Source organism: Oryx dammah, unplaced genomic scaffold (genome assembly GCF_014754425.2).
Source record: "Oryx dammah isolate SB20612 unplaced genomic scaffold, SCBI_Odam_1.1 HiC_scaffold_23, whole genome shotgun sequence".
NCBI classification, from domain to species: domain Eukaryota; kingdom Metazoa; phylum Chordata; class Mammalia; order Artiodactyla; family Bovidae; genus Oryx; species Oryx dammah.
In genome coordinates, this window is record NW_024070207.1 from 128,133,164 (window position 1) to 128,152,988 (window position 19,825).

At 43.6% G+C, this 19,825-nt stretch overlaps 1 protein-coding gene across 1 annotated transcript in view; it reads left to right on the forward strand.

Moving 5' to 3' along the window:
- The window catches only part of NLGN4X (neuroligin 4 X-linked), a 300,908-nt gene that overhangs the window by 143,372 nt on the left and 137,711 nt on the right, over positions 1–19,825 (forward strand). The window contains exon 2 of the mRNA XM_040266374.1: positions 967–1,119. Within this exon, the coding sequence (XP_040122308.1) occupies positions 967–1,119 (153 nt within the window). The remainder of the gene's footprint in view (positions 1–966; positions 1,120–19,825) is intronic.

A 19,825-nucleotide genomic window follows, 5' to 3' on the forward strand; every position in this document is an offset into this window, starting at 1 on the left:
TTGGTCACTTCAGTTGGCATATGAAACGGTCATTTAGAGAAAAGACACTTGCTTGGGTACCTTTGTTTGTTTTTCCATGTTTCTGTTCTGTTGATCATTTTTTAACTTTTTTTTTTGTCATAATGCATCGAGAGCTTGTGGTTTCAGCACCAGCCTTACGTTCTCATTGTTAAGTCGAAAGTGAATCTTGAAGCTCACGTTTGACTGAAGAAGGCAGTTACAGTAAAAAAAGTAATAATTTTGAAGTTGAGTTTGCACTAACTTAGATAGTTAAAATATATGCTTTAATAGATACTACATACCAACTCTTTGTGACTCCATGGACTGTAGGCCACCAGGCTCCTGTGTCCATGGGGTTCTCCAGGCAGGAATCCTGGAGTGGGTTGCCGTGCCCTTCTCTCCAGGGGATCTTTACATCCCAGGGATCGAACCCAGGTCTCCTGCATTGCAAGCAAATTCTGTACCAGTAACAGACGCCATGGGCTTGTTCCAGGCATGTCCCCTTCTAGGGTTTGATTACTATGTAGGGAAGAAGTGATTCATTCATCTCAGGGGTTAAATTTGTAGTGTCATAGGTACATATGGAAGCATACCCATGCATACAAATTCATTCCACCGTCTGCATCATTTCTATGAGTAGGAAATGTAGCCACATCGACCATTATCCTTAAGCCATCTTAACTGTCCACGTTCAGTCATTCAGCCCTGTCGGACTCTTTGCGACGCCATGGCCTGCAGCACGCCAGGCTTCCCTGTCCTTCCGCACCTCCCAGAGTTTGCTCAGACTCATGTCCATCGAGTCCATGATGCCATCTGACCATCTTAACCAGGGTATTCCTAATTCAAGAAAGGGCCATGCGATGGATTCCCATCTCAACTAGGGAAAGTCACTCACGTCTTTTGATTTACTCTCAGTTAATCAGTGTGATTTTTTTTTTTTCCCCTTTACTTGGCTCTTTCTTGCAGACATCCATGATCAGAACAGCAAGAAGCCGGTGATGGTGTACATCCATGGCGGGTCCTACATGGAGGGCACGGGCAACATGATTGACGGGAGCATCCTGGCCAGCTACGGCAACGTCATCGTCATCACCATTAACTACCGGCTGGGGATCCTAGGTGAGTGAGTGCCTGGTGACGACAAACAAGTCCTGCTTCTTGTTCTGTGGGGGTTACTTGCTTCCATGGATGTTCCTGCATTTCCTAAGAATTTCTGCTACAAACCTCACTTAATGCTCCAAGAGGCATTTCTTCCGTAACTTTGACTAATGCTCCAAGAGGCATCTGTTGCGTGACTTTCAGGGCCCACCGTCGGTCGGTCCGTCCGTCGGTTTTCTTTTTTATCACGCTGTAAGATGCATCTGCTCCGTAACTTTCACGTTTCCTTTTTTTGTTCGTTTCTGTGACTTTGCATATTTTCATCCCTTGGACGCTCCTCAAGCATCAGCGCACAGGAGTCCATGAGAAAATTCTGCTTCTCGTTTTGTTGGCTTTGTTGTTTCCACTCATGTTACTCCGATGTCTAGGAATTTTCTGCTACAAACCTCACTTCATGCTACTAGCTACATTCCTTGCCTGACTTTCAGGTAGCACCATCCATTTCCTTTTTTGTTTAATTTTCACATTTGACTCCAATGGTTTCTTTCCCTTGAAACCTCAAACAGATTCAGCCTCCTGGGTCATCGAATGACCTTGGGATGTTACCGAAAGCACTGTTCTTTCTCTGGGCTTGCCTGACATAAACCTGTTGCATGAACACAGTTGGGTGCTGTCTGATAAAGCGTTTGGTAACAGGTGATAACTCGATAAAGTGGACAATGGGCCATACATATGAGCTTTTGTGGTTTGGTGGCTGTGTTGATCATGAGTTGGAAACTCTTTTACTTACTCTCTAGGATATTGTGTATCTAACGGATCTTGAAGACGAATTCAAGAGCAGCAGTCTGTTGTTTTGGTGTTATATTCATTTTCACCAACAGTGTGGTTGTGGAAAAAAAAATAGCATTTTGATGGAAATATTTTGAGGCTCATCTGCTGTGGTTTTTCCTGCTCTTGGTCAGTTCATGAAGACTATCCATGGTCTATGTAACCGCATTTATTTTCAAGGCAAAAATGCACTGAAGGGGCTTCCCTGGTGGTCTAGTGGTTGAGACTCTGAGCTTCCACTGCAGGGGGTACATGTTCAATCCCTGGTCAGGGAACTAAGATTCTGCAAGCCTAGTAGCAAGGCAGAGGGAAAAAAAAAATGCATTGAGATGGTGCAGAAAATTGAATTTGTAACAGTGTGGCTGTGAGAATGAGATCTGTGTGTTATAGGATGTTTATGGGCTAAAAAAAAAAATCTGGACTCACAGAGTTGTGTCAAACGAGAAAACATTATATACAAGTATCACCAAGAATACTTTATTTTCAACTTGATGTTTGAATTTTGTTGTGAGCATTTCGTTTCATTCACCAGTAAAACATTCATGTATAGAAGACCCCAGGGAAGCGGGACAGTTGTTGAAGTGACTTTCTAATTGAAAAATGCAAGATGTGTGCACACTTGTACCTTTGGGAACATCCATAGAGGACTTGAAATTGCAGGTTTTCAAAATGGAAACAGTGATAGACATTATTTATTTATCTTTTTGTCTTGAACTCCAAAATCACTGCCGATGGTGACTGCTGTCATCCAATTAAATGACACGTGCTCCTTGGAAGAAAAGCTGTGCCCAACCTAGTCAGCATATTAAAAAGCAGAGACATTACTTTGATGACAAAGGTCTGTGTAGTCAAAGCTATTTAGATTTTTCCCGTAGTCAGGTATGGATGTGAGAGTTGGACCATAAACAAGGCTGGGCACCAAAGAGGATTGATGCTTTTGAATATGGTGCTGGTGAAGACTCTTGAGAGTCCGTTGGACTGCAGGGAGATCCAACCAGTGCATCCTAAAGGAGATCAGTCCTGAATATTCATTGGAAGGCCTGATGCTGAAGCTGAAACTCCAATCCCTTGGCCAGCTGATGCAAAGAGCTGACTCACTGGCAAAGACTTAGGGTGGGAGAAGTGGGCGACACGGGATGAGATGGTAGACAGCATCACTCAGCGTCTAGAGCCTTCTCGTCTCGTGATTTTTATTTCCTTTCTTTTCTCACGCTGGTGCTCCCAGCCAAATCTTGGTCATTTCCGTTCATTTTGAAGACCGTGGATCGCACGCCCCTCTGAGTATTTTCTTGTTTGTTTGTTTCAGAATCCTCTGGGGAGTTGCCTTGGCTACTGGTGTTTGAGACAGGAAGTGGTGATCTGTGATCCCTCACAAAAGGTCCATTCTCAGGACGAGGTGGGCAGAGGAAGCCAGGGACCACCGCATGCCCCCTGGCAGCCAGCGCTTTCAAAGAGCGCAGTGTGGGGGTCTGTATGGCGCGTCACCAGCTCCCGGTGCTGCTTTCTGAACGGGGCCGTGGTTTTGGGCAAGCTTTCGCTTTGCAGGAATAGCAAAACGTTGTCTTGCCTGAATGCCATGGCGCTGATGTGACTTAAAAGGTTAGATTTCAAGAGAAATCGACACCTCTCCCCTCTCTAACGCCCAGCTGGGTATTAAGCAGCTTTACACGGTGATCTCTTATCTGTTTGGCCTGTTTTTTGAATCTGGAACAATTTTGTGGGAATTACACACACCTTCTTTTCTTTTTCTTTTTTTTCCTTTTTTTTTTTAAAAGATAAGAAAAAAAAAAAAAGCTTCTGATTCTAACTTTCCTCATCTGAACCGTTTTAAGTTTACCTTCTGCTGCTGAGAAGTAGAAGAAACAAATCTTGGGGAGGGCAAAAGAGAAGCTGCAAGACTCACCGCAAGGAAATGAAAGAAGCAATTTAGCATCCCCGAGACAGTCTATTTACATTCTGCGAATGAGTTCGTGTGAAGCCCAACACCACAGACCCCCTTTTATCTGAAGCTGTGAAAGTGTGCCAACTTGGCCGATTGTACAGGGCGATAGATTTCGTTCAAGCATGACTCGGTCAATCTTTTTCAGACTTCTTGCGTGTTCTGCCGTCCCCTTGCGAAACAGGCAGTGGTCGTTTACTTCTTTGCTTGCAGGGAAAATTGCTGTTATCATTGTCTGAGAACATTTCCAACTGTTATTTCTTTAATGAGTCAATGAAATGGTACAGCATACGCTGTGATGATCGTTTGTATTAGAGGTTTTCATAGGAGTAGACGTTTATTTTACTAAAACATAGAAATCACTGTTGGAAACTTTTTCTTCTAAAAGTCGTACATACCGAAACGCTGTTTTTCTGCCTAAGGAATGGAAAAGCATTGTTTGAGATGATTACTGCTTTTTTTTTTTTTTTTTTTAAACAGAGTCACAGATTCTGTTTTCCTACCGACAAAGAGAACTTTTGTAAAATGAATGATGGTCAGAAGGAAAGCATTTCCTGAATCTCTGTAAAACGTAGTTCCGTTCTCTCCCTCGTGAGGTTATTGTGCACGCCGTACTAACCATGCAGTGGGTTTGTGCTTGTGAGGTTTGATAGCCCAGGAGTTGGTTGCTCAGTTCCTCCATTGATTTTCTGCGACCCCATGGCCTGCAGCACACCAGGTTTCCTTGTCCTTCACCATCTCCCGGAGTTTGGTCAAACTCATGTCCACTGAGTGGGTGATGCTAGTGACCGTTAAGCCCAGTCACGGAATAATTTCCAGGGTTATTAATAGCCTTGGACAGCTTATTAACGTCACTGTTGAGCCACTGGAGGAAAAAAAAAACTGCAACTAGCCAAAAATGTAATGTAGTATCTATCCAATACCACCTAAATTTCCATGTATCGATCTTTCAAAAAACAAGGATAAAGCACTTGTAATAGGAGATCAATGAGATAATCCCCACACTTGCTTTTCAGACAAGGAATATTTTCTTTTATCAGGACTGCCGAACGCAAACCTTGCTTAGCTAGTGAGCACCTAGTTGATTGTCTAATCTAACACTGTTTGGGAAACGTTAAGAATGCTGCTGGGCTTACAGTGTAGTTTTATATTCCTGAAAGCAGGTCCTTGATCGCTGGTGCAGTTTCCTTGAAATCACTATCGATGGACCACTGTGCCACATATGATATGTGCCCCCAGCCATGATGTCTGAAAAGGCGAGGCTCTTCGTGCAACAGATCCAAGGCTTTGTCCACCCATCCAGTGTCTAACCTCTGAAGCCCATTTGGTTGTATTCTTAACTGCCTTTGACCCACACGTGGAATTAAGACCATTGACCCAATGAACGAGTTCATCAGACTTCTCGCCAGACAAGTATGTTACAGTCTGATGAAATGTCAGCCATACCGTTTTATATAACTGCCTTTTTTCAAAGATTCCCAGAACATCAGAAACACTCTCTCACTTTTCATGTGCGCACAAGAAAATTTCCATCTGGACAATTCAGTGGCTCCTTTCTGTTAGAACATTCCGGATATTTCTGTGCTGAAAACCGTCAGTTTCCTATTTAGCTGGTATGTACATTTCTCTTTCACTTAAGAGTTGAAGATGCCATCTACTGTTCGGTACTTTGACCATTTCCCCCCTCCCCCTATAAATCTTTATTTGACTTTATCTTTTCCTACAGATTTTCTTCCGGAGTTCTCATGGCAGTCTTTTTCCCATCAGGTGAAAAGTTTGTGCTTGTATGCCTGCCCATGCATGCTCTGTTGCTAAGTCATGTCCAACTCTTTGTAATCCCATGGATTGTAGCCCTCTAGGCTCCTCTGTCCATGGAATTTTTCAGGAAAAAAATAACTGGACTGGGAGGGAAAAAAAAGAATCCTGGAGTAGGTTGCCACTTGCTACTCCAGGGGATGTTCCTCACCCAGGGATCTCTTTACCCCATTTATTATCTTGTGTCTCCTACATTAGCAGATGTTCTTTATCCCTACTGCCACCTGGGAAGCCCCCAAAAGTCCATCAACATATCTACTAAGAAAACAAAACAAAACACCATCTCTCCCTTCTGGGATCTTCATGCTTCCCTCCCAAGCCCATTCTCTTCTCTCACCTATCAGATTCCCTCTGGTTAGATTTCCACCTTGGAAAAACTTGACTTCTCATCCTCAAGAGAGAAAGTCTTCACTAGTCAGTGATGGAAGATGCTAAATGGATAGAGGAAATATAAGGTATTGCCCTGAGGGGAAAGACAGACAAAAGTGAAGAAGTACAGGAGGTCTGAGAAAATGGGGAGTGTCCAGACACTTTACGTAGGACCACTCACAACTCCCGATGCTGGGAAAGACTGAAGGCAGGAGGAGAAGGGGAGGACAGAGGATGAGATGGCTGGATGCCATGATCGACTCGATGGACACGAGTTTGAGCAAGCTCCCAGAGTTGGTGATGGACAGGGAGGCGTGCTGCAGTCCGTGAGGTCGTAAACAGTAGGACACGACTGAGCGACTGAACGAGAAAAGCAAGTCACAATCGCGAAGCCAAATGGGGATGGAAGGAGACAGTGGAAGCCCTTAGAGTAAGACCCTCCATGGTGGGTCTGCGTGGGGGTGATTGGCCAGCCTGCAAACAGGCTTCCAGCCTCTGTGTCTCCAGTGGTCACTGATGTCATTCTAGAGGATGTAGGGCGTGGAGGAAGGTGCATCCACTAGGGCCAAGATGACACAGTTATATAGGATGGACGCACTGCAGCAGGGAAGAAGGTCAAGCTTCCTTGATCCCGGCAGAGTACCCAGTCACTCAGCTGACTTTGATTTCTCATGACTCCATGTGCTGTGGGCTGCCAGGCTCCTCCGTCCCTGGGATTTCCCAGGCAAGAATACAGGAGAGAAAAGGGAAGTGTTAGTCGCTCGGTCGTGTCCCATCCTTTGTGACCCCCGTGGACTGTTGCCCACCAGGGTCCTCTGTCCACAGGATTCTCCAGGCAAGAGTACTAGAGAGGCTTGCCATGCCCTCCTCCAAGGGATCTTCCTTACCCAGGGATCGAACTCACATCTGTTTTGTCTCCAGCCTTGGCGGGTGGGTTCTTTACACTGCGCTGTCTGTCAAGCCCTCCCTGATCCAAAAGTTATGCAATAGAGAAAAAAAAAGGCAAGATGCTTACCCGTCCCTTCTGCCAAACAGAAGGTCTTTCGTCATCTTCATCAGTAGCTCTGCGTACATTTAATACTCGCTAGGAGACTGTCAATCTCGTCTCTGTTGTTGCTGGTGTGTTGATAAGTACCAGGATCTTGGACAAAAAAAAAAAGTCAGGTTCCTGCGGATGATCAACTTAGGTTTTCCTCTTCTGCCTCCTGGTGGCTGAAAATGCCCGTTGCATGGGTTGATGTGACCCGCACATGAGGAGGAGGTTAGGTTGAGAGTGAATGGTCTATTTCTGGGATTTTAGAAGAACATGAGGAGGGTAGATATGGAAACTACTACGGTGGGCTAAAGAACCCGTCAGGAGATAGATGTCGCTTCAGTTCAGTTACTCAGCCGTGTCCGACTCTTTGCGACCCCATGGACTGCAGCACCCCAGGCCTCCTCCCTGTCCATCACCAACTCCCGGAGCTTCCTCGAGCTCATGTCCATGGAGTCGCTGATGCCACAGAGAAAAGTAATACTCTGCAGCTGATAAAGGCAGTGAGGGGGCGGCAACGAATTTGAGGGCTGATGAGAAGCTACAATAGAAAAGACTTTTTTTGTTCGATCTCAAACGCACAAAATTATTCATTAGGTTATGATGCAGAATTTCCTCCAACTCTTGATGAGTGATTCAGAATTTCTTCAAAGGAGTTGCCTTGTTATTTTTGCATGCATAGTCTGTTTTGGAAATCACAGCGTTTGGCCGCGCCTGATAGAAGAGTCTGTTCTAAAAGCACGTGTTGGGACTTCCCTGGCTCTCCAGTGGTTTGGATTTCACCTTGCGATGCAGGGGACACAGGTTCGGTCCCTGGTCGAGGAACTAAGATCCTACATGCCCTGGGACAACTCGCATGCCTCAACAAAAGATCCCACACTCTGCCAAGAAGACTCGACTCAGCCAAAAATAAATCCATAAATTCATTAATTATTTTAAACAGCACAGGTATGTGCTTATTCGCTCAGTCGTGGCCAACTCTCTGCGACCCCGTGGACTGCAGCCCTCCAGGCTCCTCTGTCCATGGGAATTCTCCAGACCAGAATGCTGGAGGGGTTGCCATGCCCTCCTCCAGGGGATCTTCGCAACCCCGGGACTGAACCCAGGTCTCCCACATTACAAGCGGATTCTTTACCATCTGAGCCACAAGGGAAGTCCATACGTTGCAATGAACTGATTTTAGGGTGTCCCATGGACATTTGCTCGTGATCACACAGGGCATCCGTTAAACAGTGCTCTTTCTTGCATGTTTTCTTGGACGTTTGCCTCGCAGAGTCTCCGATGATGACTCATTCTAAAAGAAAGAATCCAGTTTCTCTGCCTTGTGCCCTTTCTTCCTTTGGCTTTGCAAACACAGCAAAAGAGGAGCTGATTGATTTTCCTTCATTAAAGGGTGGTTTCTGTCTTCACAGGGATAAACATCATTCTAAATGAAAGGAAACGTGTGAGACTTCGTTTGTGGTCCAGTGTTTAAGACTTTGTTTGCCCACCATGCAGCAGAGGTCCCCCAATTTAGTTTCCTCATTGAGGAACTAAGATTCTGTATGCTGCACAGCCAAAAAATTTTTTAAAAAAATTATATGTTTTGAGTCATGATTTGAAAAAAAAAGAAAGGAAAGAAAGGTGTGACTGGTATTTGAGTTGGGGAAGAAGATGGTGTACTGTGATTAAAAAAAAAAAAAAAGAAAGAAAAGAAAACCTGGTGAGTTCCCAGCAGTAGCATTGAATTTGAGAGCCTCCAACATTAGCTTGATTGGGGTGAGCCAGAAATTCAATTTCAGGCAATGATTCCATCAGAGAAATGATTTTTAACCAACACCTGTAAGAGACATACCTGCTTTTTTTCCTGAGTACCTTTTCTTCCTCTCTCAGATGTAGTTAAAGAATTAGTCCTTAGTCCTAAGTCAGATCACTGAAAAAAATCTCTAAAAGGCAATTGGAGCGTGACCTTGAAAGACCCTTTAGGCTGAAACGCTCCAAGACTGTACACATTCTGGCCTGCGGACCATTTTTCTTTCTCTTTTTCCCCTCTCACACACTGGACTTCCCATCATGGTCTTTATGAAAATAAATCCTTGAAGACACAAGGATCAGAGAGAATATGTTTTTCTGGTTTTGGATGTGTACCGTTTTAAAGTCATTATTGAATTCCGTTACAGTATTCCTTCTGTTTTACATTTTGCTTATTTGGCCCCGAGGCATCTTAGCTTCGTGGGATCTTCTCTCCTTGACCAAGGGATTGAACCCTCACCCCCTGCAGTGAAAAGCGAAGTCTTAACATCTGGACGACCAGGAATGTCCTCAAAGAGAATATTTTAAGGTTTAAAATGTAACCCAGAAATGGCAGATATGCTATGCATTTAACAATGTAGGTCATATTAAAAAAAAAAATATTTCAGTCCATCAGTTTGGTTCAGTTCAGTCGCTCAGTCATGCCCGGCTCTGCGACCCCATGAATCGCAGCACACCAGGCCTCCCTGTCCACCACTGGTTATTGTTTTCTTTACACTGCATTATAGAGAGATCAAAGGCTGTGCTTTCAAAGAGTATACAGACATGTACTCACATCGAAAACGAACTGTCACTGAAGAAGATACAAGGACCCCTTATGTTCATAGCAGTACTGTTAACAGGAGCTAAGACTTGGAGACACTGTAAATGTCTGAGGAACAAATACAGATGGATCGATAAAGAAGATGTGAGATATATATATATATAAATATAATAGACAGCCATAAAAAGGCACGAAGCAATGCCAGCGTGGATCAACCGAGAGACCTTAATGTGAGGTGAAGTAAGTCAGAAAGAGAAAGACGAACACCGTATGAAATCACTTTTAAGTGGACTCTACCACACAAACGATTTCACCTACGAGACAGAAGTATATGCACAGCCATTGAGAACATCCTTGTGGTTGCCTAGGAGTCAGGGGGCAGAGAGGTTAGAAATTTGGGCTTAACAGATTCAAACTGTTGCATAAAGAATAGGTAAACTTCAAGGTCCGACTGTTTAGTACAGGGAGCTAAAATGTAAATCATGTTTTTAAAAATAAGATTCCATAGTAACATATGGATTGGATTAAGTCCCATCTGATGTGCTGGGCAGCTTTTCCTTTGATTTAAAAATAATAATAATAGTTCTTGGAAAGAAGGGTGTGATTCTCAGCATAAAAGCTCAAAAGTATTTTGGAATGTTAAATGCATTGCTTTGACGTAACAGACATTGGACACGGATGACCTGAGGTCTTTGTGCAGATAAATCATTTGGAAGACTCTTTGTGCAGTTAATTGGGGTCACAGGCATTGGTTTTTGTTGCATTCAGTAAAATGGCCTTTATTCTAGGTTCTGATATCATGGGGAAACAATCTAGGTCTTGGGCAGTGGGTTTGTCATAGGGAGGTAGGTATTGCTATAAAGATAGCATTGCTATAAAGAGACACATTTCAGTATAGACGGAGGTATGGGGTAACCTCATTAAGAGACACCACCAATTCTGAAAGTGAAGTGAAAGTTAGCTGCTCAGTCATGTCCGACTCTTTGCCAGCCCATGGACGTTATATAACCCATTAGATTCCCTCCATCCATGGGATTTTCCAGACAAGAATACTGGAGTGGGTTGCCATTCCCTTCTCCAGGGGATCGTCCCCACCCAGAGATGGAACCCAGGTCTCCTGCACTGCAGGCAGACTCTTTACAACGTGAGGCACCAGGGATGCCCTCAGCATAGACAGAGGTATGAGACGACGTCACAGGAGACACCCCCAGTTCTACCGAAGAGAACTGAGATGTGTACCAGAGTTGTAGAAGGGACTTTGGAATACGGAAACGTTTCCCCTTTGAATTGAGAAATGCTTTCTGTCACTCAGCGTGGTCGTTGTGTTTAATAAAATATCCCAGTGACGGTTTAGATAACTCAGTTGTGAGTTTTTTCTTAGCCATCTGGCAGATACAGTCGATAAAATAGAAAAGATAGATAGTAGATAGACTGGTGATAGGTAGGTAGACAGGTAGGTAGGTAGACAGAGACAGAGAGAGTTAAAGATACATAGATAAATACAGAGAGAAAACATAGAAAAGACAGATGGTAGCTAGATAGATGGTGGAGAGGTAGGTAGACAGGAAGACACATAGACACAGGAAGAGATAAAGAGATGGGTTTATATGTTACATATAGATACAGATAGTTATATGTATAATATATGGACAGATATGGAGAGATGGTTCAGTTCAGATCATTTCAGTTCAGTTCAGTTGCTCGTGTCCAGCTCTTTGTGACGTCATGGACTGCAGCACACCAGGCCTCCCTGTCCATCACCAACTCCTGGAGTTCACCCAAACTCATGTCCATTGACTTGGTGATGCCATCCAACCATCTCATCCTCTGTCGTTCGCTTCTCCTCCTGCCTTCCATCTTTCCAGGCATCAGGGTCTTTTCCAATGAGTCAGCTCTTCGCATCAGGTGGCCAAAGGATTGGAGTTTCATCTTCAGCATCAGTCCTTCCAATGCACATTCAGGACTGATTTCCTTTTGGATGGACTAGTTGGATCTCCTTGCAGTCCAAGGGGCTCTCAAGAGTCTTCTCCAACACCACAGTTCAAAAGTATCTGTTCCTTGAGGAACTAAAGAGCCTCTTGATGAAAGTGAAAGAGGAGAGTGAAAAAGTTGGCTTAAAGCTCAACATTCAGAAAATGAAGATCATGGCATCCGGTCCCACCACTTCATGGGAAATAGATGGGGAAACAGTGGAAACAGTGTCAGACTTTATTTTTTTTGGCTCCAAAATCACTGCAGATGGAGACTGCAGCCATGAAATTAAAAGACACTTACTCCTTGGAAGAAAAGTTATGACCAACCTAGATACCATATTCAAAAGCAGAGACATTACTTTGCCAACAAAGGTCTGTCTAGTCAAGGCTATGGTTTTTCCTGTGGTCATGTATGGATGTGAGAGTTGGACTATGAAGAAAGCTGTGTGCTGAAGAATGGATGCTTTTGAACTGTGTTGCTGGAGAAGCCTCTTGAGAGAGATGGTTATATATCTGTTCAGTTCAGTTTAGTTCAGTTCAGTTCAGTCGCGTCCGACTCTTTGCGACCCCATGAATCGCAGCACGCCAGGCCTCCCTGTCCATTACCAACTCCCGAGTTCACTCAGATTCACGTTCATCGAGTCGGTGATGCCATCCAGCCATCTCATCCTCTGTCGCCCCCTTCTCCTCCTGCCCCCAATCCCTCCCAGCATCAGAGTCTTTTCTAATGAGTCAACTCTTCGCATGAGGTGGCCAAAGTACTGGACTTTCAGCTTTAGCATCATTCCTTCCAAAGAAATTCCAGGGCTGATCTCCTTGAGAATGGATTGGTTAGATCTTCTTGCAGTCCGAGGGACTCTCAAGAGTCTTCTCCAACACCACAGTTCAAAAGCATCAGGTCTTTGGTGCTCAGCTTTCTTCACAGTCCAACTCTCACATCCATACATGACCACTGGAAAAACCATAGCCTTGACTAGACAGACCTTTGTTGGCAAAGTAATGTCTCTGCTTTTGAATATGCTATCTAGGTTGGTCATAACTTTTCTTCCAAGGAGTAAGCGTCTTTTAATTTCATGGCTGCAGTCTCCATCTGCAGTGATTTTGGAGCCCCCCCAAAATAAAGTCTGACACTGTTTCCACTGTTTCCCCGTCTATTTCCCATGAAGTGATGGGACCGGATACCATGATCTTCGTTTTCTGAATGTTGAGTTTTAAGCCAGCTTTTTCGTTCTCCTCTTCACTTTCATCAAGAGGCTTTTTAGTTCCTCTTCACTTTCTGCCATAAGGGTCATCTGCATATCTGAGATTATTGATATTTCTCTCCGCAGTCTTGATTCCAACTTGTGTTTCTTCCAGTCCAGCATTTCTCATGATGTACTCTTCATATAAGTTAAATAAGCAGGGTGACAATATACAGCCTTGATGTACTCCTTTTCCTATTTGGAACCAGTCTGTTGTTCCATGTCCAGTTCTAACTGTTGCTTCCTGACCTGCATACAGATTTCTCAAGAGGCAGATCAGGTGGTTTGGTATTTCCATCTCTCTCAGAATTTTCCGCAGTTTATTGTGATCCACACAGTCAAAGGCTTTGGCATAGTCAATAGAGCAGAAATAGATGTTTTTCTGGAACTCTCTTGCTTTTTCCATGATCCAGCAGATGTTGGCAATTTGATCTCTGGTTCCTTTGCCTTTTCTAAAATGAGCTTGAACATCAGGGAGTTCACGGTTCACGCATGGTTGAAGCCTGGCTTGGAGAATTTTGAGCATTACTTTACTAGCATGTGAGATGAGTGCAATTGTGTGGTAGTTTGAGCATTCTTTGGCATTGCTTTTCTTTGAGATTGGAAGGAAAACAGACTTTTCCAGTCCTGTGGCCATTGCTGAGTTTTCCAAATTTGCTGGCATATTGAGTGCAGCACTTTCACAGCATCATCTTTCACGATTTGAAATAGCTCCACTGGAATTCCATCACCTCCACTAGCTTTGTTTGTAGTGATGCTTTCTAAGGCCCACTTGACTTCACATTCCAGGATGTCTGGCTGTAGGTGAGTGATCACACCATCGTGATTATCCGGGTCATGAAGATCTTTTTTGTACAGTTCTTCTGTGTATTCTTGCCACCTCTTCTTAATATCTTCTGCTTCTGTTAGGTCCAGACTATTTCTGTCCTTTATGGAGCCCATCTTTGCATGAAATGTTCCCTTGTTATTTCTAATTTTCTTGAAGAGATCTCTAGTCTTTCCCATTCTGTTCTTTTCCTCTATTTCTTTGCATTGATTGCTGAAGAAGGCTGTCTTATCTCTTCTTGCTATTCTTTGGAACTCTGCGTTCAGATGCTTATCTCTTTCCTTTTCTTCTTTGCTTTTTGCCTCTCTTCTTTTCACAGCTATTTGTAAGGCCTCCCCAGACAGCTATTTTGCTTTTCTGTATTTCTTTTCCATGAGAAATATAATATCCAGAGATAAATGTGTATGTATTTAATAGATATATGCACACATACATGTTTCTTAACTCAATTCTATGCTTTTTTGAAACACATGTAGGACACCCCAGAAGGATTCTTACTTCAGTCCATTTTTGATCCTCTAAGTTATTTTTTACCCTGTCATCTTCTTCCTTCTATATAACCCAAACTTTAATATCATTTAGAAATACCACCCATCTTTTTCTACAGCATTGATACTTCTTTGATTAAACCAAGCCTTTCACATCTTTCTGGAAAAAAAAGAATCTTGTACAAATGGCCTTATATGTTTCTGCATCTTCTTTCTGCCCCCTTGCTATTTATATTTTGCTTATATTTATTTCAGTTATATTTATCGGTTTCTTCTTATGCCAGTTAGCCTCCTCTGTCCATTGTGGCAATAGTTCGTGGACTTAGTTTTCTGGAGGGTCTTTTTTTTTTTTTTTGATACTCTAAATTCTTTTAATGGCCTTTCCCGCACCCTCTTCTTCACCTTCTTGTAAATGAGCCATTGGATTGCCTGATCTCCCACATTGGAGTGTCTGTATCCTTTACTTAAAAGTCTGTAGACAGGGTGCACATTTAAAGGGTACAATGGCATGGTCTTTGAGAAGCACCACCATCAATGCCCTCTAATTGTTGAATGTTTTCATCCATCCAAGGAGAAACGCAATATTTATTCTTCCCGACTTCCCAAAACATAATTAATCATCAATCTATCATCTCTCACTCTGGATTTATCTTTTCTGGGCATTTTATGTCAATGGAATCATATATTGGGTTGGCGAAAAACATTCATTTTCCCGTAAGATGTCATCTCACAACCTGGAACAAATGTTTCAATCGACTCAGTACAAGGTGCTATATTGTGTCTGCCTTTCACTGAACATAATGTTTTCAAGATCCTGTCCTCATTGTGGCATACCTCGGTACTTTGTTACATTTTTATGGATAAATATTATTCTACTGCAGGGATACAATGTCTTATTTATCCATTCAACCTTTATTTCTATTTTTCCCCCACTTTTTGGATGTGATGAAAAATCGCACTCTGAACATTTACATACAAGTTTTCATGTGGATATACATATTCGCTTCTCTGGGGTGCCTACCTAAGAGTGAAATTACTGGATGCTGTAATAGGGTATTATGTTTTAATCATCTGACTACGTTTTTAATCATCTAACTTCCCATTTATTCTCTTAAGTGGTTGCGCTAGTTTATATTCCCACCAATATCAAGTTTCCAATTTCCCTACTTTCTTGCCGAGAGTGGTTCTTGTCTGTCTTGAGGGCTATAGCCATCCCAGTGGACAGAATACTCTGGCATCTTTTATGTGCATTCTTTGATGGCTAATATTGTTGAGTGGTCTTCTCACGTGAATATTGAAATACTGCCCATTTGTACATCCTCCATTTACCCGTGTAAATGGAGTTATTTACTTTTTTAGTTAGAGAAGAAAATGGCAACCCATTTCAGTGTTCTTGCTTGGGAAACACTATGGACAGAGGAGCCTGGTGGGATTCAGTCCGTTGGGTCGCACTGAGTCAGAACGTGACCTTGTGACTAAACAGCAGTAGCAATGGTTTTCGTATTGATTTATGGAGACGGTTTTTAATGTTTGATTTTTAGAGGACATGTTCTAGATGCACGTTCCTTAGTTGTTAAATTGAATTTACTTCTTTTACCTCTTTCTGCCTTTGCCCTTTGCTCTTTTTTCCTTTAAGAAGTCTTTAGGTAACCCAGGATCACACCTATTTATACCTATTTTTTAACAACTTATTCACAAGAGATGTATTAATATATTTTATGACCCACATGTTATTGAATGGAGATGTTTCAATATTCACCTTACCTAAAAATTAGGCAGCCACAGACCTTAGTTTCTGCAAAAATTCCTTAATCTACTATGTGTTCAGAGCTCTGCAGTTTTAGACGTTGTTTTAGACCAGATCCCTTTTGAGTTATTTTTTTTTTTTCTCTTTTGAGTATTTCCATGTGGTTTTTGTTCTTGATATATTACATTAATCAATTTGGGGCTATTGAACTGCCATCATAACATGTGGTACATCCCCACTTGATCACCGTGTATAATCCATTTTTCATGCTGCTGGGCTTGGTTTGCTAGTATTTTTTTTATTTTTTGAGGCCTTTTTTTGTTTGTTTGTTTGTTTAACTTTCCATTCTAGGAAAGGAAACGACCTCTAATTCCCAGAGTATTATTGTGCTTCCCAGGTGGCGGTAGTAGCAAAAAACCCGCCTGCCAGTGCAGGAGACATGAGAGGCACAGGTTCCATCCCTGAGGTGTCAGATTCCCCCTGGAGGAGGGCATGGCACCCCACTCCAGTATCCTTGTCTGGAGAATCCCGTGGACAGAGGAGCCTGGTGGCCTACAGTCCCTGGGGTCACAAAGAATCGAGTATGACTGAGCAACTAAGACAGATACGTCAGAGTGTATTACAGATTTCATGGTTCCTAGACCTCTGCACTCCTGACATTTGGAATGGAGGTTTCCTGTTTCATGGGAGGTCACTGTTGTGCACCGTGGGGTCTGAACGGCCTGACCTTTGCTCTCTGGATTCCAGTGACATTTCCCAGCCCGCAGTTGAGACAACCACACACGTGCCCAGGCATGGCCAAGAGTCCCCTGCTGGAGAAGGCATGGGAAGCGTGGACCCGGTTGAGAACCGCTTGCTCTTTCTGTATCTCCGTTCTCTGAGAACGAACGGACACAGCGGCACTGCCACTTTATTGAGAAAAGCTTACACTCAGTGGCGTCTGCCTTTGTTTCTTCACAGGCAAGATGGACCCAATCTTCCTTGTGGGCTGGTGGGGGGGAGGTGGTCATAGCTCATATTGTACTTCCCTTCTAACTGTTTGCTGTTGTTCAGTTGCTAAGTCACGTCTGACTCCTTGTGACTTCACGGACTGCAGCACATTGGGCTTCCTTGTCCTTTGCTATTGCCCGGAGTTTGCTCAAACTCGAGTCCATTGAGTCGGTGGTGCCATCCAATCATCTCATCCTCTGTCGACCCCTTCTCTTCCTGCCTTCAGTCTTTCTCAGCATCAGGGTCTTCTGCAGTGAGCCAGCCTTTCACATCCGGTCGTCAGATATGAGCTTCAGCCTCAGTTCTTCTAATGCATATTCAGAGTTGTTTTTTTTTCTAAGGATTGAATGGTTGGATCTCCTTGCAGTCCAAGGGACTCTCTAGAGTCTTCTCCAGCAGCACAGTTCGAAAGCATCAGTTCTTCAGGGCTCAGCCTTCTTTATGGTCCAACTCCCACCTCTGTACATGACTCCTGGAGAAATCATTTGTAGTTGTTCATTCACTCTGTTATGTCTGACCCTTTGTGACCCCATGGACTGCAGCCTGCTAGGCCTCCCTGTCCATCACCAACTCCCAGAGCTTGCTCAAACTCACGTCCATCGAGTCAGTGATGCCATCCAATCACCTCATCCTCTGTTGTCTCCTTCTCCTCCTGCCTTCAGTTTTTCCCAGCATCAGGGTCTTTTCCAATGAGTCAGTTCTTCACATCAGGTGGCCAAAGGACTGGCACTTCAGCATCAGTCCTTACAATGAATATTCAGGATCAGTTTCCTTTAGGATTAGAACCATAGCTTTGACTCTATGGACCTTTGTCTGCCAAGCTGTGTCTCTGCTTTTTAATTCTGCATGTTTACCAGACAATAAACACCTTTTGGATGATTTCTCCTGGCTGTGTTCTGGACTTCGTAATGCAAAATTAAATCTCGTTCACGAAGGAGAGAGGATATTTACTCCAACATTTGTTTTCAATTGCAGAATGAGTGAACTCCTAGTTGTCAAAATCCTTGAATGCCTAATTTTATGGAAATTGTGTTTATTTCCACTTCTCACACTCAGCAGCTGTTGCTTTTTTGCAAATACCGGAGGTTTCATTTTCCTTGAAACACGTCCTGACGGCACTGTCATCCATGCAGAATTCATTTTCATTCCGTGTCGGTTAGCTTGAACAGAGACAGTTTTGTCAGTGACGTGCATTTGTCCTTGAATGAAAACCAAAGGTTTTAACAATGTTTTCAATCTGCATGTGTTTATATTTTCATCAGATTTTGATAGTTATAAAAACAAAACAGTACAAGTCTCTGAGAGCTTTTTTTTTTTTTTGTCTTCAAGTCATTGCATGGACATTTTAACCAATTATAATATTTTTAACCTTTGAAACGTACCTGCTAGCTTTGAAAGAACGAAACGCATTTTTTCCTCATTGGCTACAGAATGTATGCCTTTGCTCCAGCAATGCATAAGGGCTGTGTCTCCCATTTTCTTCTTAAATTACAAGAAAGAAAAGTGAAGTCGCTCAGTCATGTCCGACTCTTTGCGGCCTCATGGACTGTATCCTACCAGGCTCCTCCATCCATGGGATTTTCCAGGCCTAATACTGGAGTATGTTGCCATTTCCTTCTCCAGGAGATCTTCCTGCCCCAGGAATTGAACCCCGGTCTCCCACATTATAGGCAGACACTTTACCGTCTGAGCCAGCAAGGAAGTCTTAAACTACAAAGCTGTGCATATAAAGCAAAAAATGTTACTTTTCTATTTTCTTTCCACTAATCCAATTACACATGCTTCTTAATGCCCTCTCTGCGGATTTCAAAGAAGGCTCCTGCCATCTTGTAAGTTGAGTCTACTGAAGGTTCTTATGGAACATTAGTTTAAGCAAACTAGGTGTCCAACGGCCGATGAATGGATAAGGAAGTTGTGGTACATATACACAATGGAATTTGAGTCAGTTTAAGGAGGTGGATGAAAAAGTGAAAGTCGCTCAGTCATGTCCGACTCTTTGCGACCCCACGGACTATACCGTCTATGGGATTCTCCAGGCCAGAATCCTGGAGTAGGTAGCCTTTCCCTTCTCCAGGGGATCTTCCCAACCCAGGGACCGAACACAGGTCTCCCACACTGTGGGCGGATTCTTTACCAGCTGAGCCACAAGGGCAGCCCAGGGAAGCTCTAGGTGGATGATCCTACAGCCTATTACACAGAGCTAAGTAAGTCAGACGACAAACGTCGTATATTAACAAATATAAATGGAGTCTAGAGACACGGTATCGATGATCCCAAATGCAGAGTAGCAAAGGAGACTCAGCTGTGAAGAACAGGCTTTTGGACTCAGCGGGAGAAGGAGAGGATGGGGTGATTTGAGACAATAGCCCTGCCACGTGTACATTATCATGTGTAAAACAGATGACACGTGGGAGTTTGATGTTTGACTTGACACCCAAAGCCAGTGCTCTGCAACAACCTTGAGGGATACCTTGGGGAAGGAGGTGGGAGGGGGAGTCAGGATGGAAGGGATACACGTATGCCTATGGCCGATTCGTGTAGATGTACGGCAGAATCCATCACAATACTCGAAAGTCATTAGTTCAGTTCACTTCAGTCGCTCAGTCCTGTCCGACTCTTTGCGACCCCATGGACCGCAGCACGCCATGCCTCCCTGTCCATCACCAACTCCCAGAGTTGACTCAAACTCATGTCCACCGAGTTGGTGACGCCATCCAACCACCTCATCCTCTGTCGTCCCCTTCTCCTCCTGCCTTCAATCTTTCCCAGCATCAGGGTCTTTTCAAATGCGTCAGTTCTTTGCATCAGGTGGCCGAAGTATTAGAGTTTCGGCCTCAGCATCAGTCCTTCCAATGAATATTCAAGACTGATCTCCGTTAGGATGGACCGGTTGGATCTCCTTGTAGTCCAAGGGACTCTCAAGA